The sequence below is a fragment of the Cynocephalus volans genome, chromosome 1, assembly GCF_027409185.1.
Source record: "Cynocephalus volans isolate mCynVol1 chromosome 1, mCynVol1.pri, whole genome shotgun sequence".
Taxonomy (NCBI): domain Eukaryota; kingdom Metazoa; phylum Chordata; class Mammalia; order Dermoptera; family Cynocephalidae; genus Cynocephalus; species Cynocephalus volans.
The window spans coordinates 176,015,110-176,042,723 of record NC_084460.1 but is presented as its reverse complement, the minus strand read 5'-3'; the positions used below and the strand labels follow the sequence as shown (position 1 = coordinate 176,042,723).

General features: G+C 38.6%; 2 protein-coding genes across 3 annotated transcripts in view; one reads left to right on the top strand and one right to left on the bottom strand.

Annotated features, from left to right (window-relative positions):
* Positions 1 to 15,476, bottom strand: part of USP16 (ubiquitin specific peptidase 16) — a 28,721-nt gene extending 13,245 nt beyond the window's left edge. Inside the window, exons 1-8 of one of the 2 annotated variants that reach the window (XM_063088175.1) lie at positions 15,374 to 15,476; positions 11,882 to 11,982; positions 9,877 to 10,055; positions 6,360 to 6,463; positions 5,291 to 5,394; positions 1,685 to 1,872; positions 989 to 1,084; positions 137 to 267 (exon numbers count right to left, since the gene is read on the bottom strand). In XM_063088175.1, the coding sequence (XP_062944245.1) occupies positions 137 to 267; positions 989 to 1,084; positions 1,685 to 1,872; positions 5,291 to 5,394; positions 6,360 to 6,463; positions 9,877 to 10,055; positions 11,882 to 11,954 (875 nt within the window). In that variant the 5' untranslated portion in view covers positions 11,955 to 11,982; positions 15,374 to 15,476. The remainder of the gene's footprint in view (positions 1 to 136; positions 268 to 988; positions 1,085 to 1,684; positions 1,873 to 5,290; positions 5,395 to 6,359; positions 6,464 to 9,876; positions 10,056 to 11,881; positions 11,983 to 15,373) is intronic. The other variant, XM_063088182.1, reaches the window with a different exon arrangement.
* Positions 15,477 to 18,604: 3,128 nt separating this feature from the next.
* On the top strand, positions 18,605 to 27,359 carry LOC134387780 (RWD domain-containing protein 2B). The gene is made up of 5 exons (XM_063110224.1): positions 18,605 to 18,726; positions 23,612 to 23,838; positions 23,923 to 23,990; positions 24,116 to 24,478; positions 25,518 to 27,359. The coding sequence occupies exons 2-5, from the start codon at positions 23,632 to 23,634 to the stop codon at positions 25,750 to 25,752; spliced, it is 873 nt and encodes a 290-aa protein (XP_062966294.1). The 5' UTR covers positions 18,605 to 18,726; positions 23,612 to 23,631; the 3' UTR covers positions 25,753 to 27,359.
* The last annotated feature ends 255 nt before the right edge of the window (positions 27,360 to 27,614 follow it).

Genomic DNA, 27,614 nt, shown 5'->3' with positions numbered 1-27,614 from the left:
CACACACACACACACACACACACACACACACACACACACAAACATACACTGGGTAGACTCAATGCTATTAATTTTTTTAAGTTATTTCTCAGCATTTTACCAATGCACTGAAAACACAATCAAAGTGGATACTCACTTTTTACAGACCTGAGAAAAGAGTTCTTTAGGTGTCACAATTCCCTTTTTGGTCTCTTGCATCTCATTAAGAAACTGGTTCATGGCTAAAGTAAGAGGGCCTGGAGGCTCAAGGTTTATTTCTAAGGGTTCCTAAATATGGGAATAAAAATTACTTTCTTCAGTCAAATTTTGGAATCATCTACTCTACCAAAATTTAACTAGTTAACATATACAGTCAATGTTCCTGACAGAGCGGCCCTATCTAAAAGTTTAAAATGTACATCAAAAGATATAGAAACTTTCTGATCACAGATTGTCTTATGAAGAAGTCAGCTCTACTATTTGAGTTTTGGGTTAATAAGGAACTTTCCAACCCAAAACTGAAAGAGCCAAAGCAAAATGAAAACAATAAAAATGAAAAAGGTAAAACTAATTTGGGTATGGAGCTCTTAAGTCACAGCTCTTATGTCATGGCCTAGAGTTTTAAAAATATCAACAACATTCCCAAGAAGGAACACTAGAGTACAGAAAAATATGGTATACACATAGCAAACAAATGGCTTGTTTGCTTGTTACAATTTTTTTCTTTTTCTTTTTTTTTTTTTTTTTTGGCAGCTGGCTGATACAAGGATCCAAACCCTTGACTCTGCTGTTATAACACTTCATTCTGACCAACTGAGCTAACTGGCCAGCCCTTGTTATAATTTCTGTTAGCCTGAAAATGTTTAGCTTGTAGCCTAAAGTAAAACAAAACAAAAACCAACAAACAAAAAGGGTAGAAACGAGTGTTAATTCTTTAAAATACTTCAGAATATGCATACTCACAGAGAGGTAGGTAACTGATTATAAAGGAAAATTTTAAAGTACATACTGTCAGTGCCAAATTAGGTGGTTCAATTTTTACAATTGTTCCAGACATTTTCACTTCTTTTAGTAGTTCTCTAAGCACTGGTGTTTGCGACAAATTCTGAAATGTAGAATGGAAAAGAAAAGGAAATAAAAGCAAATCAATTCATTTAAATATTTCTTAAATGTCTATTTTATGAAAACAAAATCATGACCAACACTGAAATCTTTATGGTACTTACATTTGGGAAATGAAAAGTTAAGGCATGCTCTTTTCCCCACTTGACTGGGCTCACAAATACTTCATTTCTGAGCTTATTCATTACTTCAGAGGGGCAAAGCCCCATCACCCTATCTGAAGTACCTACCCCACCCCCACTGTGATTGATTCTGTCACCACGTCTTACCATCATCTGTAATTACATATTTGTGTCTGTGCTAGATTATCCTGTGCTTCCCTCACACATGTGAAAGCTCCATGAGGGCAGGGGCCATGTTTGTTTTAAACATCACTGCAACCCAGCAATAAATATTTTCTTGAGCTTTCCTTGAATACATAAAAATAAATTACTTAGAGGAAAAAACTCAGTACTATAGGTAACAGATCCTATAAGGAAAAGGCTAGGTTTTTTGTTTTCTTTTTTGTTTTTTGGTTTTTTTGCTGGGTGTTACAGGAATCGAACTAAGTTTTTTAAAAGAGGAAAAAAATTGACACTGGCACCTGCATAACTGCATTGAAGAAACATGTATTTCCCAAATTACTGAGTCCTTTCACGGTTATTTGGGAAGTAGAATTCATGGGAGGATTTTCTTTAGATATGGTTTCCTTTTTTTCTCTCTCTTGTTCATTTTTACTCTCTTTTTCTAATTTTTTATTTTCAAGTTCAATGTTCTCATTATCTTTCTCTGCTTTAAAAAAAAAAAAAGAAGAAAAGATTTAGCAAAATGTGCAATACAGCCATATCAAATGCAGTTATAGTTGGAATAGAATACTAGAATTAATTATTTTTACCTAATGTTAGTCTTTGCCACCTATTTGATTTTAAATGTTATCTAATAAATACAGGTAAATTATCACAGAAAGAAAGAAGAACCAATAAACAACATATTCAGAACTGACATAAGCATTAGTTTGACAAATGAAACCAAACAGTATATGTTCTCGTATAAATCATCTCTTTCTTACTGCACAAAAATGTTTTACAGTTGAACATATCTTACCTTGTAAAATTAGGGCATAAAATAATCAAATAAAGAATGTGGCCATGAAATAAATTTTTAAATTCATTTCCTGGGTCAAAAGCCCATCCTGAAGCAAAGAACAAACAATTCTGGCTCTGACAAAGATACTATGACCATAAAAATCTAAAGAACAAGCTTAAAACAAACACTGTATGTTTACCCAATTAATTTAATTATGGATGTAAAGGACCTGAGAAATACCTGGCCATTAAAGGAGGTACAATGGGCCAGCCCCGTGGCTCACTCGGGAGAGTGCAGCGCTGGTAGCACCGAGGCCGCGGGTTTGGATCCTATATAGGGATGGCCAGTGCGCTCACTGGCTGAGCATGGTGCAGACAACACCGTGCGGAGGGTTGCGATCCCCTTACCGGTCAGAAAAATAAAATAAAATAAAAGGAGGTACAAATAATTTTCTTTTATATCACCCCAGCAGACAGACTGAAATCTTGCTATTACAAAATGTACCACAGTAAATACAGCATAAGGCAGGTCTACAGTAAGCCCCCAGCCAAGATTATGGGAAGAGGGCCTACTACAGCCCATTCCCTTAGTCCAGACCCTTCTTCACATCTGACTAGATCACTTCTCACATCTCTTCTAACACCTTATAACCGTATATATTTTCACTGTTTTATGCTCTGAACCAACAACAGTTCCATAGTTTGAAATTAACCATAACTAATGTTACTCAGCTGTATGTAATGCTAATTAGTACAGGTTGATTATCCCTTATTCGAAATGCTTAGGACCAGAAGTGTTATGAGAGAAGAAATCTGGGGTTATCAGAGGGGGGAGGGGAGGAGGAAGAGGGGGATAGGGAGAAATTAAACAAGGGGCATAAAAAATAAATACGATTTGTAACAATATATATGCTAGAGGGCCGGCCCATGGCTCACTCGGGAGAGTGTGGTGCTGATAACACCAAGGCCACGGGTTCAGATCCCTATACAGGGATGGCTGGTTAGCTCACTTGGGAGAGCATGGTGCTGACAACACCAAGTCAAGGGTTAAGATCCCCTTACCCCCTTACCGGTCATCCTTAAAAAAAAAACAAAAAAAACCCCATATATATATACATATACATATGCTAGTAATTTGATTTGATCAACATATGTCGACGCTGAAAGATTTTGGAATACTTGTAGAATACACCAGTTGAGCATCCCTAATCCAAAAATCTCAATTCCAGTATACTCCAATTAGCATTTCATGTAATGGTCATGTCGGTACTCAAAAAGTTTTGGATTTTTGGAGCACTTTGGATTTCAGATTTTCAAATCAGGGATGGTCAACCTGTATAATAAATAAATCTAAATATCAGCAAGGAGGGATTCCAGTCAAGAGGGCAGAATAGACAGTCCCCAGCATCATGCTCTCCCACAAATCAACCAATTTACAACTATAAAAAAGCAACAACAGCCAAGATGGGGCCACTAGACCTCAGGAGAAGAGGAGACCTACAGAGTGCATGAAGGTGGGTGAAGCCATGATGAGCGAAAGAAAAAAACCTCTCCAACCATTTCGTGCCACTGCCACTTTAAGGCTGAAGCTGCTGAGCGCATGGAGCAGGAGCTGGCAAAAGCCACATCTATGCCCTTTGGACGAAGTTGCTTGGAGGCAGCAGGGGAGAAGAGGGCCTTGGTGGCCCCCAGGACAGCAAGACCACTAATAGGGTTCCCATGGACCCACATAGGAGCAAGGAGTCACAACAGAAGAAAAGGAGCCACTCAGAGGCCAGTGAGTCATCGCAAGGGACCAGTGCACAGACCATCCCATGGGAAGTGTTTGCAGCATAGGTTTGGGGGAGACAGGCCCACCGGGGGAACACTGGGACATGGCAAGGACAACTGACTGACACTCTGATCAGCAAAGGACCACTCAGAGGAGACCGGTCAGGAATACAGAACTGCAAGGGGTGCAGTTTGATGAAAAGACTCAGGCCCAGATCAGAGTTTCTACACAACCCAGGTGCACCAGGTCTCTGGAGAGCCCAAGGTACCTATAAGGTCAACCATTAAAACCTCCTGAGCTGCACAAAAAGCCTTCCCTAGGGAATCAGCAGCAAAGCAGCAATTTAGCTAAACCACACAGCTCAAGTACTGGTCCACAGCTCAAGTACTGGTCCCTATAATAATTTCCCCCATTTTAGAAGTAAGTAAAGTACAAAAAATTAGTTCCAGCCCAGGCAGTCAGGGATCGTCCACCCTCCCACAACCAGGTACACCGTGAGTGCCTCAGAGCCCACCCAGGGACCTGAGGCATGGAGCTAGGGACTGGATACCCCCCTTACAACTAGGCACACCGCCAGTGCCAAAGAGCATGCCAAAAACATCACCTCCATGTGGGTGGCCCACCACAGCCACCACAACAACCATGGCTGCCATGAAAGCGTCTAGATACCACAACCACCACGCAGATGGTCTGCCAGCCCCTGGAATGCAGTGACACAAGGAAAGTCACCAGCAGAGACCAAAGAAAAGAAGAAGATGTCTCTCTCCACAAAGCCCATTCCAGAGTGACAGAAGAAGCATCTGCTCTACGATAATATTGAGGTAGCTGAACACACCTCTCAGCATTGGACAGATCATCTAGGCAACAAATCAACAGAGTAACCATTACTCTTTCAGAGGGAGAGAAGAAATCTAGGGTCATCAGAGAGGGGGTGGAGGATGAGGGGGATAGAGAGAGACTGAACAAGGGGCATAAAAAATAAGTATGATTTGTAACAATATATATGCTAGAAGGCCGGCCCATGGCTCACTCGGGACAGTGTGGTGCTTGCTGATAACACCAAGGCCACAGGTTCAGATCCCTATATAGGGATGGCCAATTAGCTCACTTGGGAGAGCATGGTGCTGACGACACCAAGTCAAGAGTTAAGATCCCCTTACCAGTCATCCATAAAAAAAAAAAAAAAAAAACAATATATATATGCTAGTAATATTGATTTGATCAACATATGTCAACGTTGAATCCAAATATGTATAATCAATTATGATTCAATAAAAATTTTAAAATAAATAAATAAATATCAGCAGATACACAATCAACATTATAATAAATATTATGAAACAAATTATTTTACCTGGTTTTGGAGGGGTTATACCAGCTTGTTTTCTAACATAATCAACCACTTGACCCAATCGATTTGAACTACAATATTGGACCTCATTATCACATATGTAACACCTGTGTCCCAAAAGATCATGGAGAAGAAAAATGACAAACTGACAACTAAAGAGGGAAACAAATTATAATTCCTGGAACCCAAAGTGTGTTATGAAATTATTGAATGAGATAAGCTGAAAATAAAAATTCTATGTTTTCTTAAAGAAGACTATGCATATTAATTCTAGTTTATCATTAACAAGGTTAGCCAGAATTATGGCTGTATATAAATACTGTGAAAAACATTTTACTAAATTGCTTATAACACTAAAGTCAAAAGTTTTTTGTAGGGCCGGCCCATGGCTCACTTGGGAGAGTGTGCTGCTGATAACACCAAGGCCATGGGTTCAGATTCCTATATAGGGATGGCCGATTAGCTCACTTGGCAGAGCGTGGTGCTGACAAAACCAAGTCAAGGGTTAAGATCCCCTTAGCAGTCATCTTTTAAAAAAAAAAAAAACAGTTTTTGTATACGGATTCCAAGATACCTATCCACACCAACAAAATTAACAAATTTTACAATTGACAGATGATGTTCAGCAAACACTTTTGTGAAAATCATTTTTAATGATCAAAAAATCTGTTTTAATGATGTTAAAATACAGTAAATTCAACATATCAGCCCGACATTTATTTTCATGTGAATTCATTACCAAAATTTTACTATATTCTTGTTTATCTGCAATTCGTTCTCAACGTCCCAATCTTTAAACTAAAAACAACTCACCAAATGCTTTATAATATCACAAACAAGAAAAACAAAGGAAGTGAGTATTCCCAATTCTTCTACATACTACATTTTTTGTTTGTGCAATACTAAGCAAAAGCTTCTCATAACATCACATTCTCTAGCCTTCTAAAGTTATGATATTTAAATAAATATTACAAAAATTTTAACTTTCTTGCTTCCTGAACACTTTCAAACACTTTCATTTTCCAATATTTTAAATAATTTCCACCCAATGGGCACAGAAATTGAAACTCACCATACGCTCCAGTTGTCCAAACTAAGAACTAGGCAGTGAGGTTCAGATCTTGGCGTCATATAGTGCTTTAAGGCATGCTGCTCTTGAGAATTTCTGCCACAACCCTAGAGAATCATAATCATAAACCTCAAAGCCACAAAAGTTCACAGGAAAAAAAGAGGGAATTCATAATCTATCACGAACAAGGAAGTGGCTCAAGATACCCTGCCATTCTTACAATTTTGAAAATAAAATGTTAAGACTCTAGAAAGTCTGGATTTTGTTAAAACTTAAATATCCACAGGCAACCGAGAACATTTAAGGAAGAAGGTATTGAGAAAACCATGCACTAAAAGTATTCTTCCTCTCCAGTTTGTCCTTTCCAGTCCCAATTAAACCACACTGGGGCCGGCCCGTGGCTCACTCAGGAGAGTGTGCTGCTGATGACACCAAGTCCACAGGTTCAGATCCCGTATAGGGATGGCTGGTTAGCTCACTGGGTGAGCATGGTGCTGACAACACCAAGTCGAGGGTTAGGATCCCCTTACCGATCATCTTTTCAAAAATAAAATAAAATAAAATATACCACACTAATGCACTCATTATGTCTGGGTTGGACTCTGTAACAGCCTCCTATAAATATTCTCCTAAATTCAGCCTCCTTCTTCACATACATATTTTTCAGTTTAATGTTCCTAAAACAAAGCTCTGTTCATATACAATTCAAAGTTTATGAATGCTCTTAAACTCCTAATGTACAAACCTGATACTCTCTGACACCAACCTACTTTTCCAGTTTAACTTCCATATTCTATTCACATATAAACTGCCAGCTAAAAGCATGCTCAGCACTTTCACTATATTTTGTTCATGTTATTCTACCTGTCCTAGAATCCTTTGCCAATTCTGTCACCTAACCAAATCCCCCCCACTCTTCAAGACCTCTCTTAAAAGCCATCTCCCTCCAAAAGCCTGTGCTTATCCTCCCAGATGAGAAAATACTGTATCTTTCCTATAAACAAACTCCTACAAAACACCACACAAATTCCTGGTGGCATTCCTTATTTTCTACCTTGTATTAAAGTTATTAATGTTTATATCCTTTCTCCCCTGGACCATATATTCCAAAGGCTTAAATTAATAATCTTTCAATAGATTACCAAAAGATGTAGCACATGAGTCAATAAGCATTAACTGAACAAGTAAATGGAAGACATCCACCCAAAACATGTATGGGCTTATTCGTAAAAGAACACCAATAGATTTTCTGCCTCCAGCTAGTTAGATCACTGCTAGTAACTACATCTTCACTGAGTACCGATCTGAACCAGGCTACCAACTCTCGGACCACTCTACAATAATTGGTCCTGTTTCTACTGCAGCTAAATATATACTTTGGAAGAGAAATATATATCAGTGGCTTCTAATTCTTTAACTATAATATAAAATACTTCTGGTTTAATTTATCTCACTTACCGTTTAATTCCATAATAAATGAATTAAAATTTTATATTAATTTTAAAAATTATAACTCCAGTTAAAATCATCTGAAACATAGGGATGAGTTGTCTTGAGACAACAATTAAGAATCACTAGCTAACAGTGCAAAAGATAACTAGTAACAGTTAATAACAACACTGCAACAGCACAAAAGACAAAAGTAACAGTTAATACCAACACTATTTTATCCTTATGAGTTAAAAATGCAGCCAATAAAATTTATAATAGGAAATGAACTATAAAAAATTTGAAATAGCAACATATATTCATGCTCACCATATGTATTTAAGAGGTTCAATTAAAACCTTTCAAATACAAATAAACAATAGATATATTCTTTTCTAACATATATATATTTTTAAATTGTCTGACCACAATTACATATCACTATACACCTATCACAATGGCTAAAATAAAAAACTGTGACAATACTAAAAACTGGGAAGGATAAAGAGAAAGTGGATCACTCATATATTGCTGTAGGAATATAAAATGGTACGACCACCCTGAAAGACAGTTTGGCAGTCTTAAAAAAACTAAACATCCAATTACCATAGGACCCAGAAATTGCACTCTTGGACATTTATCGTAGAGAAATGAAAAAAAAAATTTTTTTGGGTAGCTGGCTTGTATGGGGATCTGAACCCTTAACCTTGGCATTACAACAAAGAAATGAAATCTTAACTTCACACAAAAACCTGTATACAAATATTCATAGCAGCTTTATTTGTAATCACAAAAAAATGGGATGTCCAAATGTCCTTCAGCAAGTGAACAGTTAAACAAGCTATGGTACATATATACCAAAATACTGCTCCTCAGCAATAAAAAAGAACAAAAATGATACACGCAACTGAATGAATCATCAGGTGATTATGCTGAGTGAAAAAAGTCAATCTCAAAATGTTCCATACTGTATGATTCCACTTATAAAACATTTTGAAATGACAAAATTTTAGAAAGAAAAAATAAATTAGTGGTTGCCAGGGACTGGGGAGAGGGATGGCAGTAGGGAGGTGGGTATGATTATAACAAGCTAACACAAGAGATCCATGTGATGTTGGAACTATTCAGCATCTTGACTGTGGTGGTGGGTATAAGAATCTATACAGGTGACAAAAATGTATAAAACGTAATACACACACACACACACACACACACACACACACACACACAAATAGAAGTAAAACTGGGGAGGTCTGATTGAAATTGGTGGAATGTATCAATGTCGATATCCTGGTTGTGGTATTAAACTAGTTTTGAAAAATGTTACTATTGGGAAAAACTGGGCAAAGTGTATAGGGAATCTTTATTTCTTAGAACCACATGTGAATCTATAATTATCTTAACAAAATTTTCAACTCAAAAAATTGGCTGTTTGCCTCACCTTGAAGCTTCATGATAGGACTGCCTAGTAGTACAGTTTCCTAATATAAACTTAACTTGTCACCTCAAAGGATGACTGAGAGCCACTGACCTCTAGGTACTATGGCAAAAACCTGTGAGCTAGTGTAGTAGAAGCTGTGATGCACCAGCAGATACCCCCTCATTCATTCATTTCCCCAGGTGCCAGGAATGTGGCCTGCTGAGAGCTCACAGGCCAGTCCCTCCAACCCCAGGAATTATCCTCAGCAAAAGGGAGCGGCCTTGCCCAAGGTTATTTCCCCTCCCCAGAGGCAGGCCACATCCAATGACTAGTCTATGCACAGGTACAAAGGCCTGGCCCCCTGCCTCAATTCAACACATCTCTGAAGGGCAAGAGTTCACTATGGGATCAGCAGAGGTCCTGGTGCAACTGCTTCTTTATTCAACTTCTCCCTCTGCCTGATCCTGCTTTCCTCACTTTTTTACTGCTGTGGGAGTTTTACCTCCCCAGTAAACCACCTCTACACAAATCTCAGTCTTAGAATCAGTTCCCCAGAGAACATGACCTAGGCCAGCTGGTGTCCTACTTATCCACACTGTATTTTTAAGTAACATCTTATAAAACAAGTTCAAAGAGTTTTGTTATCTAATATAGATCAATATCTAAGCATACCTGATGGCCACATTTAAGACATAGCCAAACTGAAGGGTTTTCTTCCGTTTCATCTTCAGATTTATTTTTTACTTTATTGTCCGTCTTACAGTCTTGGCAAATATTCCATTCCACATTCACTAAAGCCTTTTTCAAATTACCTTGTTCCAATCCTTTTCTAATGTGTCTGCACACAGGTTCTATTAAAACAAGTAATAAAGGATGAATACATGAAGTCAAAAATGGCTTTTTTCAGTTAATCTCAAAATTTACCCTTCATTTAAACTTCATAAATTAGTTTACAAACTGTTAGATAATCTGCAAATTTAAATTTTTGTTTGATATTTGAATATTGAGGTGATTATGTAAGAAAGATTTTATATAAATTTTAAATTTTGCTTTTTTGAAGTCCTAATATAACCACCAACATCTCTACAAATTCTCTTCAATTTATTTGGCTATTTCCTTTAAATTAAAGCCCTTTATCATATTTATAATTCTCTTTATCTTTAAAAAGGTTTGTAGAGAAGGTCTTTCATTCAGTCAACACCCCTGCAGGCCAGGAACTGTGCTAGATGCCAGCAAACCTAAAAGTGACCAAGTGACAGCTCTCCTCTTTGAGTACCTCACATTCTGGTAGGCAAGGCAGATAAATAAATTAACGTATAAGAATCACCAAAACATGCTATAGCAGCACAAAAAGAGAAGACTAAATTCTCCAAAAGTTTCACAGGGGAGGTAATATCTGTACAGTCCTGTAAGAAATTAACAGTAATAAAAATTTCCAATGTTGATTAAATACTTCCTATGAGCTAAATGTTTTGCATACATTATCTCATTTAATCTTCATAATCACTGTAGAAGGAAGACACTATTATTTCTAATAACAAAAGAGAAAACTAAGACTTAGTGCCCAAGGTCACATAACTACTGAGTGGCTATGTCAGAATTTGGCCTCAAGTCTTCCTGACTTCTTAGCTCACACTTTTAACCGTGACCTCAAGGAGTAAAGGGCAATCAGAAAACACCAGGCCCATGAACAAAGGCGTGTAAAAGTGCATGCTCTCTCCCCAAATGGTGGGATAACACAATGGCTGGACCTGTAACTGATAATCCTGTTGGGGACAGATAAGTAAACGGTAAGAACCATTCTAAAGGGCTTGAGTTGTTTCGGGGACACTGGAGGTTTAGAAACTAGTCAAATGGCACAATTAGCTCTTTTGGGGATGGGAGGGTTGGTGGCAGGCCAGCACAGGGACCAAAACCTTGACCTTGGTGTTATAAGGCTGCTTTCTAACCAACTGAGCTAACCGGCCAGCCCACATGGTTTTATGTCCAATGAATGTGCACCAAAAGAAGAAATATAAATGCAAATGAGATCATGTGGAAAAACTACTGAATGCTAGCAGCTGTCAAAGAAATACAAACAAAAAAAGAAGATACCTTTTTTCAACCATCAAATCGGCAAAAATTTTTACAAATGATACTAACCAGTGCTGGTGAAGGCTCAAGGAAATGGGCACTTTATTATGCTACTAGAAGACCTGTAAAACATTTCTAAACAGCAATTTGGCAACAGAACCAAAAGACCATTGAAAATATCTATACCCTTTGATTCAGCAATTCTACTTCTAGGATCTGTTCCAAAAAAATAACTGGACACACAGTGAGATTTAGCTAGAGACATGTTTATTATTGCTCCATTTATAACACTAAAAAGTTAAAGATTACCTAATCTGTAACAAGACAAGATTAGCTAAGTAAATTATGAAATAAGCAACCAACGTCCTTTACATCAAGAGAATAATATGTCATCAAAAATGTTGCAGAAGACTATTAAATGACATGTAGATATAAACATTAATTAAAATGCAGATTACAAAACAAAATACACACTTTGATACCATTTTAATATATTAAAATACTTAATATATTAAAATACATATTTAATACCCTTTAATATATTGAATACATATCCATTTAGGGACATAAACATTACTTTAAAGATTCAATGAGTTAGATATACCTAAAGATTCAGAGGAATCATCAATTGGAATAGTTTTTCCCTTTGTCCGTTTCTTTCCCATGTTGGCACTCATGGATTACTTACTGACACAAAATAACAATCTAGAAAAAAAGATAAAGTTAGCTTGACCAAAATAAAAAAGCATATTTTATATTTCTCTTGGAGATAGTAATATAACTAGGCCACATATAATATTCTGCACATCTACCACACTTTATACTTTACAAAGACAATTCACATATTATCTAATTTTCAATAAGAACTCTGAATCGGGTAGAATAGATAGTATAACCCTATTTTTCATACCTTGAGAAACTGATTCTTAGCTAGGTTAAGAGGTTTTCAATAAATGCAAAGGTCAGGAGAGAACACTGGTCTTCTCACACAGATCTTTTAAAAGGTCTCAGAACGGGGCCAGCCCGTGGCTCACTTGGGAGAATGTGGTGTTGATAACAACAAGGCCATGGGTTCGGATCCCATATAGGGATGGCCGGTTCGCTCACTGGGTGAGCGTGGTGCTGACAACACAAGTCAAGGGTTAAGATCCCCTTATCGGTCATCTTTTAAAAAAAAAAAAAAAAGGAATTTGACTCCTCACTACATAAATGTGAAATAGTGGTGGCACTTTTAAACCGTAGATTTATTTTCTGTCCTTCTAAGCTATCCTTCTTAGCTCCACAGTCTATGCAAATTAAATCAATTTTTTCTCTAAGAAAAAAATCAAAAATAATTCTGAAAACAACCTCCTAAAGGGAGTTAGAAAATTTGGAAAACGTTTCAAAGCCAAATATAAAAAGTGATACACTATTCTGCATTTTCCATACCAGGGTTTCCCACAGGTATTAGCTAACTGAGAATTGAGTATAACTGCATTTTCAACTATTTACATTATTATATTATTGCCAAAACCAGTTTGAAAGGCTTTGACAAATCTAGCTGCACATCAAATCTTCACCTCTTTAGACAACGAATCAAAATTAGAAAACATGAAAAATAGGGCCGGCCCGTGGCTCACTTGGGAGAGTGTGGTGTTAATAGCACCAAGGCCACGGATTTGGATCCTTGTATAGGGATGGTTGGTTAGCTCACTTGGGAGAGCATGGTGCTGACAACACCAAGTCAAGGGTTAAGATCCTCTTACCGGTCATCTTTTTAAAAAAAAGAAAAGAAAAGAAAACATGAAAAATGCTGAAAGTACATACAAGTCTATCTAACTTTAAATAACAGTAATGATTTTGAAAAGTTGTATTTTACATGCATTAAAATAACTTCTTAGTGTCAAAATCTCTTAAATTACTGTAATAGTTATTTTACCTGAGATGCTTATTAAAATTCTGATTCCATAAATGGAAAGTAGGGCCTGGTACATATGTTTTGAAAACACTTTCAGTAAATTCTAATATTTAACTGTCATCACTGCTCTGGGTTAGAGCTTTAGAAGTATTCCTCTTTTAGTTCTTGATGGGTTAGTGTAATGAAAGGTAATTCAAAAAAGGTTTGTGTGAAAAATGTGTGTCATATCAAGTTATTGGTAAGAACACTTTTCCAAGGATAATCTAAAATGTTTACAAAATCAACAGGTATACATTTTATGTACTTTTCCTCACCCTAAAGATGTTTAATATAATTTCTTATCTAGAACTGCAGATTTTAGAAACACAAAAAAAGTACACCTAAATTCTTGCCTTCAATCCAACTCCCTCTAATCTGTGCTGTATTCCAGGACCAGATTCACCCTACAATAATGCCATTTGTATCACATCACCCTCTTGACTGAAAGCATTTAATAGTTTCCCAGTCCACACTCCTGAACTTTGCATTCATGGTCCTTTACAATTTGGCACCAATGCTCTGGTAAACTTGACTCTCATTACTCCTCAACAAAAAGCCACTAAAGTTATAATTATACGATGATTTTGATCTTCAAAGACCTTTCACAGACATCATCACATCTGATTTTCACATCCTTTAAATGTGGGCATTTCATTAAAGGAGGAAACAAACTGATGAAAGATCACAGGTTGACAAAGATGGAACTAAAACGCATATATTTGGGTTCCAAGACCACCACTCTTTCCCTTCCAATCAAACCAGTCTCTTCAGTATTCTCCATTTCAAAACACCTTGTCCCCACCTCTATGCCTTTGATTTCTAGCTGGGATGTTTTCTCCATCTATTCATATCTTACCAATCTTCCAAGTTCTCCATCTCAATGAAGCCTTAGGCAACCTTCCTACCCTAAATAATCCTCTCCGAGGAACCTCCCCTGTATTCAAAATGTGCATTACTCATCTCCTCTCCTAATTAGATACTACTGGACTGCTTCTTAAATCTTTAATCTGGGCACATGGTATTTCTCTATCTGGAATCTAAAAGTTCTAGGAGAAAAAATGGTTTTAGCCATTACTTCTGAATTGCCTTTAGCACCCAGCATAACGCTTGTACACAGTAGGTCCTCAAGAAATACTTCTTGCGTTGAAATAGAAAAATAGATATTACCTGAAGCATAAAGGATGATTATAAGGTGTAAAGGTAGGTACATGAGAATAAAGCAAACAAGTTCTGGTGAAAAAAAAAGGGGGTGAAGGATGAAGAAGTCAGAAGTCTGCAGTTGTGAGGACAGCACTAGTTAATCTGGTTTGAGGATGACAGTAGCTCAGACTCCAAAGGCAAACTTGAAAGACTAATTAGAATTGCTGCAGGCAGAGGACATAAGGAGTCACTTCAATGCTCTAGAAAGAGCTCCAGTAAATTTTTGACAACTATAAAGCCAACTAACGAGTTGTGAGGAGAGTACTGTGAGTGCCACCAGCTATAAAACACCAATAAATCTATTACATTTTTGAGGTGAGTCTTCAGATGAGAATCAGCATCTTACTCAAGTTACACCTTGCAGCACTCCACATAAAATTTAAATCAAAACTACTCTTGCCAACCCTCATATTAATCTAATTCCCTTTTCTCCCTGCCCTCCAGCTTCCCTTGCATACTCGGTTCCACTACAACTGCAAGCGTGTGGAAAACTTTCTCAGGTCTTAAACGTGGCTTTCAAGTTTTGCGTACATCGGTCCTCCTCTAGTAACGTTCAATCCGATTGGTGACAGATCCTGCTTTTCCTATTAACCGTACCGAAGCGGCTGCAAACCCAGCCCCAACTCGCAGGGTGCTCCCTGGTGCGCCACCCAGACAACCACCCACGCGGCGTCCCCCGCACCTCCTCATCCCTCCCCTTCCAATTGCTCCGCACCCACGGGGGAACCTTGAGGTCCACGGGGTCGAGAAGGGCGTCAGCACCGCAGGTAATTATTGGCCAGCTCCTGAAGCTGACAGGATATGCAGCCAATGAGAACGTGATACCGGGAAGGAACTGGGTAACGTGCTTAAGGAGAGGGGCCTTCGAGAAAAGAACGAGGTTTGGACAGAAAGGTCGGGCTCTGCGAGCTCAAGAAGCCAGGCGAGTGGCGACTGCGAGTCAGTGGGACCAGAACTCACCCACGGCGACAGCGCCCATAACTGCGTCCCCTAATGGGCCTTGGGGCTGGACAGCCAGCTCCGTCTTCCTCCGGTGACAGAGAGCGACAGAGCCAACGCCAGACTGACCGCTAGAAAGCAACAACTTCCGGAACGCGGCATCATGGGAAGTGGCTCGGCCCCGGCGTCCCGCGGCTCCGCAGCTAGTTAGTCGGCTCCTGCGCCGGAAGTTCGGGCGTAACGGCAGTGTTGTGGCCGGTTGTCAGAGTTTTACCCATAGGGGTGGAAGTATGGAATTACTTAAATGCTTCTAAAGTGTGGGTACCTGGTGGTGGTCTGAAGCTCGGAGTCCCCCCCTGGACGGTTACTTTCTTAAACATATTACACCAGAAGGCTAAGAGGGAAACATTTAACTTTCAGTTTCCCCAATTCTGTCCTATGAACTTCTAAAATTGAGTACATAAATTGTTTGGAATTAACCGTGCCGCACCACGTCAGAATAAAAAGGTAAAGCAGGGAGAGAACTGAAGAGCAGAACTCAAAGAAGGTATTAAAGAGTAATTACGGAGGGTAGAATTTCAAACATTTACTGTTTCTTCGTTGAAAATATGTAAGTGCGCACTTTGTGCCAAGCCCTCTGTAAAATGAATTAAGCCTCGCCGCCCCGGAGTTTAGTTTAATAGAGAAGACACAATAATCGCTACCAAAAAAAAAAAAAAAAAGGTGCAGGTGTCAATAGATAATAGGCAAGAGTTCTAAATTGGTAATTCACAAAGAACAATTGGTCATAAGTTAAATGAAAAAATATTCAACCACACTAGTAATCAGATAAAAGTAGATTAAAATGGTGGAATACTAACCCATCAAATTGGCCAGAGCAACGTTTGGCTGAATTTGGTGGAAAAACTGGCTCTCCTGCTCTTTACTCCTGAGATATTTTTTTTCTTTTCTTTTCTTTCTTTCTTTCTTTTTTTTTTTTTTTTTTTTTTTTATTGGTGGCTGGCCTGTACAGAGTGAGATGATATTTTAAAGCTTTTCCTCTAAGCTCCTGCCACGTAGGTTTCCCTGCCCTGCTCCTCCCCCCACCCCCACCCTCCTAAATGGCGTTAGGGCGAGTGTCCTACCTGCTTCCTCTACCTGGAATGCTCTCTCCCTTGAGCTCTTGATCTTCCGTGGTTGGTATCTTATTGGCGTGTTAGTCACAACATTAAAAATCACTTCCTCACAAAGGTATTTCCCAAGCAACCTAGACAACATAGTGAACCGATCACACATATCACCTTGTTTTACTTCTCTGCCCAGCAATTATCACAATAATATTTTTCTTTCATTTTTAGCTGTATGTTTATCCCTCCCCATCCATACACAGAAATGTGCAAATGTAAGCTTTTGATAGATGGGACATCTTTGTCTTGATCCTGGCTATAATTCTTTTACCTAGTAGTGCCTGGAACATAGTAAGTGCTTAGTAAGTATTTACTGAAGAAATGTAGTCATTAGAAATAAAATGCTGTAAAAGAATGTTCACAGCAGCTTTATTCATAATAGACAAAAAACTGGAAACATCCCAGGTTTCCATCAAAACAAGAATGGGAAAACTGGTATATTAGTACAATGGAATACTACTAAGCAATCAAAAGGAACTACTGATACACACAAGACATCTCTGAATCTTTAAAATATCATATTGTGTGAAAGAAGGCTTATACAAAAGTACCCACTGTCTGATTCCAACTATGTGACGTTCTAGAACAGGCAAAACTCATTATGGTGGGAAAAAAACACAACACTGGTTGCATCTTAGGGGCAGGGATGGGGACTAACTATAAAGAAGAATGAAGGAACTTAGGTGATGGTAATCTCTGTATCTTAATACAGTTTGAGTTACACAGGTGTATGCATTTGTCAACTCAGCAAATACACACTTTAGATATACATTTCATTTTTACTTCAAAAGAAAAAACTTAAATTGAACTCTAATGATAAACATGCCAATGTACTTAGCAAGAACTGTGCTAATGTCTGCAATTTACTTTGAAACATATCAAAATATATAGATTAATGAGATATGTGACAAAGCTGGTAGAATGAAATGTTACAATAGTCTGTAGGTCAGAGTTTCTTAACCTCAACACTATCAACATGTTGGACCAGCAAATCCTTGTTGTAAGGTGATATACTGTGCACTGTAGGAAGTTGAGCAGCATCCCTGGGCTCTACCTTCTAGGTGCTAATAGCATCCTTCCAGCTGTGACAACCCAAAATGTCTTCAGATACTGCTAAATGACGAGGGGAGAAAATCCTTCCTTTTCCTTTTGAGAACTGCTCCAATGATTCACTGTAAAATTCACTGTAAACTTTGCTTTATTTTTGAAATTTTCCATAATAAAAGTTGGAGGAAAAAGTATATTATATAATGACATTGAAAACACTCATAAAACACCAAGTAGATGCATCTATGAAGACCTACGTATTATCTCATTTTTTTTTAATGTTGTGGAGGTTAGCAGTGGCAATATCTAATATCAATGAATATCAGTGTTCAGAAATTTTATGACATTTCTAAAACGAACATGTGACATGAAGTGTAATTGCATATCGTAGGATTGGGAAGAAAAATATTTCTAATTACTCTCGTGTTCAAATCTCCTTCAAACTGTCCCTTTATTAAAAGGGATAAATCGGTGCATTCACACGGTTCCTCCCTCCCAGCTTGGTTACTGGGCAAGAACACCTAAGGCCGCCAAGGCCACCATCCATCCACGGTCACGTCTCCCTAATGCCTTGCTACTCTGTAGTTCAGGGAGAGGACGTTAACCACTGCGTGGGGAGATATTAGAAAAGAAAAATTTAGGACCCCACCCCTACCTACCGAATCCCGATCTGCATTTCAACAGGATCCCCGAATAATTCCTAGATAAGTTCCAGTCTCAGGAGCCTTACTTTAATGGCCCAATCCTCGTCCCAGAAAACAGTGCCTACTATACTCCAACAGTGGCAGCAGCTGGGAAATGACATGGGGTTAGGATGGAGAGATGTAAGAATGAAAATTGTGCGACGGAGAAGCACCTAGCGGGGCCAAAGGATTCCCTCTGTCCCAAGTCCGAGGGTGTGTAAACACACACACTGCCGCATCCCAGCACCTACGGGTCGGGGCGGCTCTGACTTCCGGGACCCGCGGTCTCGCGCACGCGCATGCGCAGGCGCTAGCCGGAAGGGCACTATTTCGTGCCCCCTAGGCCGTACCGCAGGAGTGTTTTGTAAACTTCGGGTAGCCGTGCCCTGGGATTTTGGGGCTCCCTCCTGTTCCAACTTGAGCTGTCCGTGCATCCAGGAAACCCGGGATTACAGCAGTGAGGGGGCCACGGGTCGAGGTGAGTCTGACATCCACGACGGGGGCTCTCCCACACTGCGCGGTCCGGACCACGCCTTCGGACCTCGCTGGTGTGTTGGTACCGCCTTCCTTCGCGCTGCACATCCGCTCATTGGTCTAAGGAGAGATCGGCGTTTCCTAGCCCCGCCCGCAGCCGGGACCTCCGTACCAGGCCCATCCGGTTGTTAGGTGCGATGGTGTAGAGGCTTGGGCTGTGGCGGCAGCTCCCTACTCTTTAAAATAGTAATAATCTGCAAGGAAAAAGCATGATTCTACTGAAGAAGCAAGTCTCTTTCTACGTTCTTGCAGCATTCACTGAAATCTTGAGTCAGAAAATTCTCTTGAGGGTTTTTTGTGCTGGAGTGGGGGCTGAAATTTCAACAAAAGTAATTTGGTAAATAAATGATTTGTGGCATCACTCTCATAGTTGTCCGTTCACGGGCAGCTCCATCCCGTACTTCTTTGCGGGTTCCATTTCATTTCCAGACCCCAAACTCATTGGGACCTTCTCCCAACTTCGCTCTCTGCCTAGGTAGATTTTAAGCAAGTCTTGATGACTCGTAACCTCCATGATAGTATATCGAACTGCCTGCTGGACATCTCTACTTAGTAGGTGTCTTAACAGGCACTTCATTACCTAATATGTTTAGAACCAAGCTTCAGATATCATTAGAGGCCTGAAGTACAGCCAGAACACCCATACCCACCCAGGAATAATGAAGAGCACCTTCCCCCACCTCAGATGTCAAGCGAGGCTAAGTAGGGAACCTGGACTTCAACCCATCTTGCAGTAACAAGACAGCACACCCTGCTTCCCTGCTGTAGCAGTATTAGAAAAAGCATGCTAAAATCAAATCTCATAACATAGTGCCCAAAATGTCCAGGGTTCAGTCAAAAATCACTCATCATACCAAGAACCAGGAAGATCTCAAACTAAATGTAAAAAGACAGTCAATAGATGCCAGAGGGACTAGCCGGTTAGCTCAGTTGGTTAGAGCAGTCTTCTAACGCCAAGGTCATGGGTTCAGATCCTCATACCATCCAGATGCCAAAAAAAAAAAAAACGATGCCATCAGGATGCAAAGATGGTATAATTATCTGACAAAGATTGTAAAACACCTATCATAAAAATTTTTCCAAAGAGCAATTACAAGCAAACTTGAAGGAAAATATAGAAAGTTTCAGCAAAGAAGCAGAAGATATGAAGAAAAACCAAATGGAAATGTTAGAACTAAGAAATATGAAAACCAAAATTAAAAACTCAGTGAATGGGGCTGTCTGGTTAACTCACTTGGGAGAGCATGGTACTGATAACACCAAGGTCAAGGGTTTGGATCCCCTTTTGGGCCAGCTGCAAAAAAAAAATGTATAAATAAATAAAATTAAATTTTAAAAATAAAAATTCAGTAGATGTACTCAACAACAGAAGGAAGGGGGTCAAAGGAAAGAACCAGTAAATTACTCAATCAGAACAATAAAAAATAGATCAAAAACAGTTTTAGGGACATGCAGGAGTATAACAAAGATCTAACATTCATGTCATCACAGTCTCAGAAGAAGAGAAAGAGGGCAGGATGATGAAGTGCTAAAAGAAATAATAGCTGAAAACTTCTCAAATTTGTCAGAAGTCATGAACCTACAGATTCAAGAAGTTGAGCACATCCCACAGGATAAATGTTGCTTTGCCTCGCACGGATTTGTCATCTCTCTTCCCCTGGGTGATGGAGCCACCAAATATTACTCAAAGCCTATCTCTTCTGAGCAGTGAGAAGCCCCCAAAAGGGGTTAATCTCCCAGAACCCTTAAGATAGAGGCATTCCTTTCATTTGGGAAATTAACCATGAATTGGAGTTCTCTTCCCACAGTTATTCTCCAGACCAGAAAGTTACAGGAAGGGAACATAGGTGGGGTTTTTGCTAAGTATAGTTTAATAAGTTTAACAATAGAAGCTGGTAACATTCAGTAAGACAAGCAAGGTGACCTTCCATAATACAATTTTCAAGAAGTTAAGTTGATCTACCAACAAAAGCTTGATCTTAGCAAGCATTCTCTTCTTACAGCAATTTCCCAGTATCTTTACATATCAATCAGTGACCTGTCTGTCTTTGAGCCAGCAACCTTGCTGTGTTACAATCCTTTATCTTACAACAGAGACTATAGCCTGGTTAAAATTTCCTGTCCTTTGCAAGGTCAATACTTGAAACTGCAAGGCTTTGGAAAACCAGGCCCTGTGAAGTACATTTGCTTTATGCATACTCCACAGATAAACCCAAAGAAATCGTCAAGATACATCATAAACTTCTGAAAACTAAAGACAAAAAGAAAAAATCTTGCAAGCAGTGACAGAGACGTGACCCTTACCTGTCAAAGAAAACAATTCAAATGAGAGAAAATTTCTCGTCAGAAACCACGGGGGCCAAGCCCATGGCGCACTCGGTAGAGTGCTGCGCTAGGAGCACGGTGACGCTCCCGCGCGGGTTCGGATCCTATATAGGAATGACCAGTGCACTCACTGGCTGAGTGCCGGTCACGGGAAAAAAAAAAAAAAAAAAAGAAACCACGGAGGCCAGACAAAAGAGTCATAACATTTTTCAAGTGCTGACAGTAAAGAACTGTCAACCCAGAATACAAGTGCTGTATCCAGTAAAAAATATTCTTCAGGAATGAAGGAGAAATTAAGACATTCTAAGATAAAGGAAATTTAAGAGATTTGTCACCAGCAGAGCTACCCTAAAAATGGTTAAAGGAAGTTCTTTAAACAGAAAAGAAAGAATAAAAGGATTAGTGTGGAAGAAATATCATAATTTAGACCTGTTTTAGAGCTGTTAAGGCTGAGATGCCATTCAGTAGAAATATACAGATGCAGTTAAATTTACAAATAACGGACTCGAATGTAGGGCAGCAGACAACAATTTGAGAATCGTAGACATTGTGATTTTTGTTACCATGAGAACATTAGAGAGGATAAAGAGGGTCCACACCAAACCCTAAGGGATGCTAACATATAAATTATACATCATTAAAGTTGTTTTTTTAAAAAAAAAAAAAAACTTTATTGAAGGGAAAATTTCGTATTATAAACATGTCATTTTTCCCTGCATTGATCTTTAATGCAATTCCCAAATTTTCTTGTTTTCTAAACTTGACAAAATTTTTCTGATGTTTGTATAGAAAAAAATAAGTATGTGAGAATAGCCAGGAAAGTTGTAAGAAAATATTGCAGAAAAGAAGAGTGATGGCTGTGAAGAGATTGGAATAGGAACTATTTATGAACCCATCGTAATGATTTAAAGAGCTGAATACTAGGACATGATATGACAGACAGATCAGTGTAAGCAAATGGGGAATCCAGAAATAGATGCAAATACATGTGGGCACTAAACATGTTGAAGGAGGCATTTCAAATGTATTATAAAATAAGATGTATTGGTACAAATGGCCAGCTAACTGGAAAAATAAAGCTGGAGTCTTCTCTCACCTTTTAAACCAGAGTAAATTCCAGATGGATCAAATATTTAAATATAGAAATTGAAATTGTAAATGTTCCAAGTTAAAAGTAGAAGAATTTTAAAATAAACTTGAGTTAAAGAAGTTCTTTCTAATCAAGACATAAAGCTCAAAACCCCTTAAAAAAATTGGTAAAAGGCATTATGTATTAAGATTTTTTTTAAAAAAAGGAACAGGGGACTAAGTACAAATCTTAAACTTCTGTATGGCAACTTTCTGGATGGAAACTCAGCAATATCTGTCAGAATTTAAAATGTGGCTGTTAATCCAAAAAGCCATCTCTACAAGTTTATCTTTGAATATATAGTACTGACAGTTCACCATACTGTATATATGAAAAGAACTTCCATTATAGAATTGTTTAAAATAGCAAAAGTGTGGAAAGAGCCCAAGTGCCCATCAATAGGTAAAGAATGCAATAAATTATGGCATAAAATATACATGATTCCATATGACAGGCAACCATTAGAAACGATAAGATGGATCACTGTGTGCTCGTAATGAATAGATCTCCAAAATATTTTGGGTGGGGAGGGCAATAGGACATGGCAGGGTGGGGGGAACGATATATATGATCCCCTTTGGATCTATTTTAAATCGGTTTCTATATCTCATTCTTTCCACATATTTACACATTATAAGAGCATATATTTTGCATATTTGTATGTTTATAATACTTAAAATAAAACACGAAAAACTCTGCCTTGGATGAGGGACTTAGGTGAGTAGGGGAGGAGTCCACCTGCAGGAGACCATATTTTCATTTTTTAACCTTCTGCCATTTGATTTTTCTAACATTGTATTTTTTTTCTTTTTTTTTTTTTAATGTAGACAAGGGTTACTTGAACTTATTATCCTTTATTTTCTCTTCTTTACGTCCTTCAGCTTAATTGAGAAAAGTAAATTAGCCATCCACATAACTAAACTCTCTTACTTATTCTGTTCATTCTAGGTTTCCAGTGTAACCAGATGTAGCCTCTCTTCTGGCTGTATCATTGATACAATTTTTTGACTATGTAATTGGTTTACTTCAATTAAATTGTCCATGTGGTAGTTCAAGATTCCAGATCAATTATCTATATACAGAGGAATTTGGTGCCTAGTTATTATTACAGTTTGGGTGGATTTTTTTTGTTGTTTGTTTTTGTTTTTGTTTTTGCTTCTTTCTTTTCATATTATTAGAATTCTGTGGCTCTCACTGGATTGTCCCATATTTTTGGTCCTAGGCATATTACAAAGTAGGATGATGGGAAAAGAGACTGATTAAATTGCACATTTTATGAAGAAATCAAATATATTTTTAGTAAGTACCCCTGCTGATCTATTGAGTTCTCCCAAGATTGTATATGTAAATACCTCTCTTATCCTTACCTCCTTAGAAACTTACGGATGTCCAAAGATGACTGAGATCGAGCAGGCGGAGGCCCAGCTCTCTGAGTTAGACCTGCTGGCCAGTATGTTCCCTGGGGAGAATGAGTTCATAGTAAATGACCAGCTGGCTTTAGCAGAACTGAAAGATTGTATTGAAAAGAGGACAATGGAGGGGCGATCTTCAAAAGTCTACTTTACTATCAATATGAACCTGGACGTATCTGAGGAAGCAATGGTAATTCCATTTTGTTTTTGGAAGAACTGAAACATGTCAAGACAAAACAGCACTTAGGGTGTTTTTCTTCTTTTCTTTAATCAGGTGATGTTTTCTCTGGCCTGTATTCTTCCCTTTAAATATCCTGCAGTTCTGCCTGAAATTACTGTCAGGTATGTTACAGAAACTGTGGCCAATTTTAGAGATCAAAATTAGTCTGAGAGTAAAAGCAATTCTCATGTTTGTTTTTTGTCCCAAGAAAATTGATTTAATTTTTTTCCCGTATGTTTTCCATCAGATCAGTAGTATTAAGTAGAACCGAGCAGACTCAGCTGAACACAGATCTGACCACGTACCTGCAAAAGAATTGCCATGGAGATGTCTGTATATTGAATGCCACAGAGTGGGTTAGAGAGCACGCTTCTCACTATGTCAGCAGAGATGCCCCATCTGCCATCACCACAGCAAGTCCAGTCCTGTCAGTCGATCTCATTCTCACAAGACTCTGGATCTATAGCCATCATATCTACAACAAATGCAAAAGAAAGAATATTCTAGAGTGGGCGAGGGAGCTTTCCCTGTCTGGGTTTAGCATGCCTGGGAAACCTGGTATTGTTTGTGTGGAAGGCCCACAAAGTGCCTGTGAAGAATTCTGGTCAAGGTTTGCTTTTACATATTTTACATATTTTATATATCATGTTAATAATTTAAATACTAAACAAAGTACTATAAGATGTAGAAATAAGTATGTCCTGGGGGTTGTATCTTCATGGGGATTTGGTCTCAAGTCAGTGGGTAAGGCAGAAATCACACACAGTAAGTATTACCCCCCTCCTCTGACACTGTGCAGGTGGGAGACATCATGTAACTTTGTGTTGAATTAATTGAGCCCCTTCCCTGGATGCTGTCTACAGTCCCATCCATTTCCATGGATCTAATTCTTCCTTCATCTTAGTGATGCTGTAAACTATACACCTGTGAAACAAGGGGCTTTCTAGAAGCATTAGAATTGCCACTAGTCTTAGGGCCAGCCCGTGGCTCACTTGGAGAGTGCGATGCTGATAACACCAAGGCCACGGGTTCAGATCCTATATAGGGATGGCTGGTTAGCTCACTGGCTGGGTGTAGTGCTGACAACACCAAGCCAAGAGTTGAGATCCCCTTTCTGGTCATCTTTAAAAAAAAAAAAGAATTGACACTAGTCTTCTTATTTCTCTACCGATATCCTAAATGAGTTTCTTTCTTTTTTTTTTTTTAAAAAGATGACCGCTAAGGGGATCTTAACCCTTGACTTGGTGTTGTCAGCACCATGCTCACCCAGTGAGCTAACCGGCCATCCCTATATGGGATCCGAACCCGGGGCCTTGGTATTATCAGCACCACACTCTCCCAGGTGAGCCACAGGCCGGCCCCTAAATGAGTTTCTGAGAAGTTCCTTCAGTAGTTTGAAATTCAGTAATCTCCACATTTCTAAAATACTGATATGAGGCAGTAGTAATGACAATAAAATAGTTTGGGGATGGGGTTATGACCAGAATCATATTGATTAAAATAGATTAAAATAAATCCCTGTGAGATAAAAGCAGACTTCTTTACTTCTAGGAAAAAGCACTAGTAAATCTGTTTTACAACTTCTATTTTCAGGGTTCTAGAATACATAATGCAGTTTGAAATTTTCTACTTTGAAAATTTCTTTTCAGACTCAGAAAATTAAACTGGAAGAGAATTTTAATTCGCCATCGAGAAGACATTCCTTTTGATGGTACAAATAATGAAATGGAAAAACAAAGGAAATTTTCCAGTTTTGAAGAAAAAGCATTCACTGTTAATGGAGCCAGAGGAAATCACATGGACTTCGGTCAACTGTATCAGTTCTTAAGTGCCAAAGGATGTGGGGATATTTTCCAGATGTTCTTTGGTGTGGAAGGACGGTGACTGAGCAGAGAAGTAATTGGAAGTATTTTGTCACTGTTAGCCATTTGATTTTTTCTCCCACTCTTTCTTGAAATATTAAGTAGTTTTATTTTAGTTCCATTCTAGAATGCTGGGGGGAGGGGGAAACAAGAAAAAGTAGTGTAGCTGAAATGCATACGTTAAAATTGTCATGATTGAAAGCAGAGATGAGTTTCAAATTATAATCTTAGAATTGTTGATAGAAGTTTCTTGACATATATCTAAACTACACATTTTGAAAGAGAAATTAATTTACATAAAAGTAATGTTGGTGGTAAGGGACTTGCCCCTTTCCCAACCCCCTTCTTTTTCGACCTCCACGAAAAAACCTGCAAAAAGCGGATTGCTCATTATAGAGATTCTGTTGCAGCTATGGGTGGCCTTGGGACACAGTTTTGGCCTCAGGATTTCTGGGTAAACTTTTGCCTTCTGATTGAAGTGATAGATGCAGCTAGGCCACCTCTTCCCCCACTTCCTGCCACAAACACCGAAGTGATGGCTGGAGCAGAATTAATTCTGTCAACCCCGGGAGAAGAAATGCCACGAGAACCACAGTTCTCTTGCCGGTCCTTATGTTGTTGAGCTGCTGATCCAACACCAGCCCTTGCCTATGTCTAAATATCTTATCATGAAATAAACTAATTTCGTTTACATTTCTGTGCTTGTTACTAGCTGTCAAAACTAATTTGTCACATAGATTTTTTTTCAAAGGTTTGGTTTTGCAGACCCCAGCCCTTTGATATATAAACTAGTGAAGTTTTTCTTAAATGGGGTTTGCAGTTCATTTCTATTTTTGTATAGTTATGCCTTCCCCTGCTCCTAGGCTTCCCTTATAGAAGGCTGAGGCATGAATGGAGCTCAGCTTTTTTGACAGGCCTCAACAATTCATCAAATTAGTAATTTGGAGAATTCCTTTTTTGCAAATTGGATTTTGGCAAATTTTTCATTCTGGAAATGGCTTCATGTAAATTTATTTTTGGCAAATTGTCCTAGAGTGAAATAAACACACTACCTGGTTTTTGAGGCCCTCCATAAATCAATTCCAAATGCACTTATTAAATATTTACTAATTGATTGCATGCAGGTTGGTTCCATGTGTTGAATATTCCTTGAAGAGTCAGACTTGGTTGGGGGAATGGGGTTGGGGTGAGACACAATGTTTTGTTTATCTTAGCAAAAAGTTAGAAGCAACCTATGTGCCCATAACTAAGTGAGTCAATAAATAAAATATAGTATACACAGTATTATGTAATACTATGTAGAAGTCAGAAGGAATAAAAAGAATATGGCAATGTGGATAGATCTTAAATATAAAGGTGGTTAAACATAAGTGAGAATCAGAATGGTGTTTAAAGCACAGAGCTCTAGGTTCTTCCCGGTGGTCTTGATGGCAACAAAGACGTTGGTGGGCTGCAGGCAGGGGGCACACGCTAGGCAGGGGTCAGGGCGGGTGAGCTTAAAAAATCTGATTGTGAAATAGATATGTAACGTTCACCCTATTTGTCTTACTGTGAAATATTTACCTTGTACACAAAGGTAAAAAGGATAAAACAATGAACAGCCATAATCTTACCACCCAGTTTCAAAAATAAAACCTTACAATGTGGTCAAAATCTACTTGTGTACATTTGCTTATTGTAATCCTATTCTTTGGTGGTCTTAATCCTTATCCTGAAAGTGTATAATTCCAATAAATTTCTTTGTATTTTTATGACGTGTGTATCCCTATGCAACATCTTATGGCTTCATTTTTTAAAATTTTTTTATTTTTTGTGACCGGTAAGGGGATCGCAACCCTTGGCTTGGTGTCATCTGCACCGCACTCAGCCAGTGAGCGCACTGGC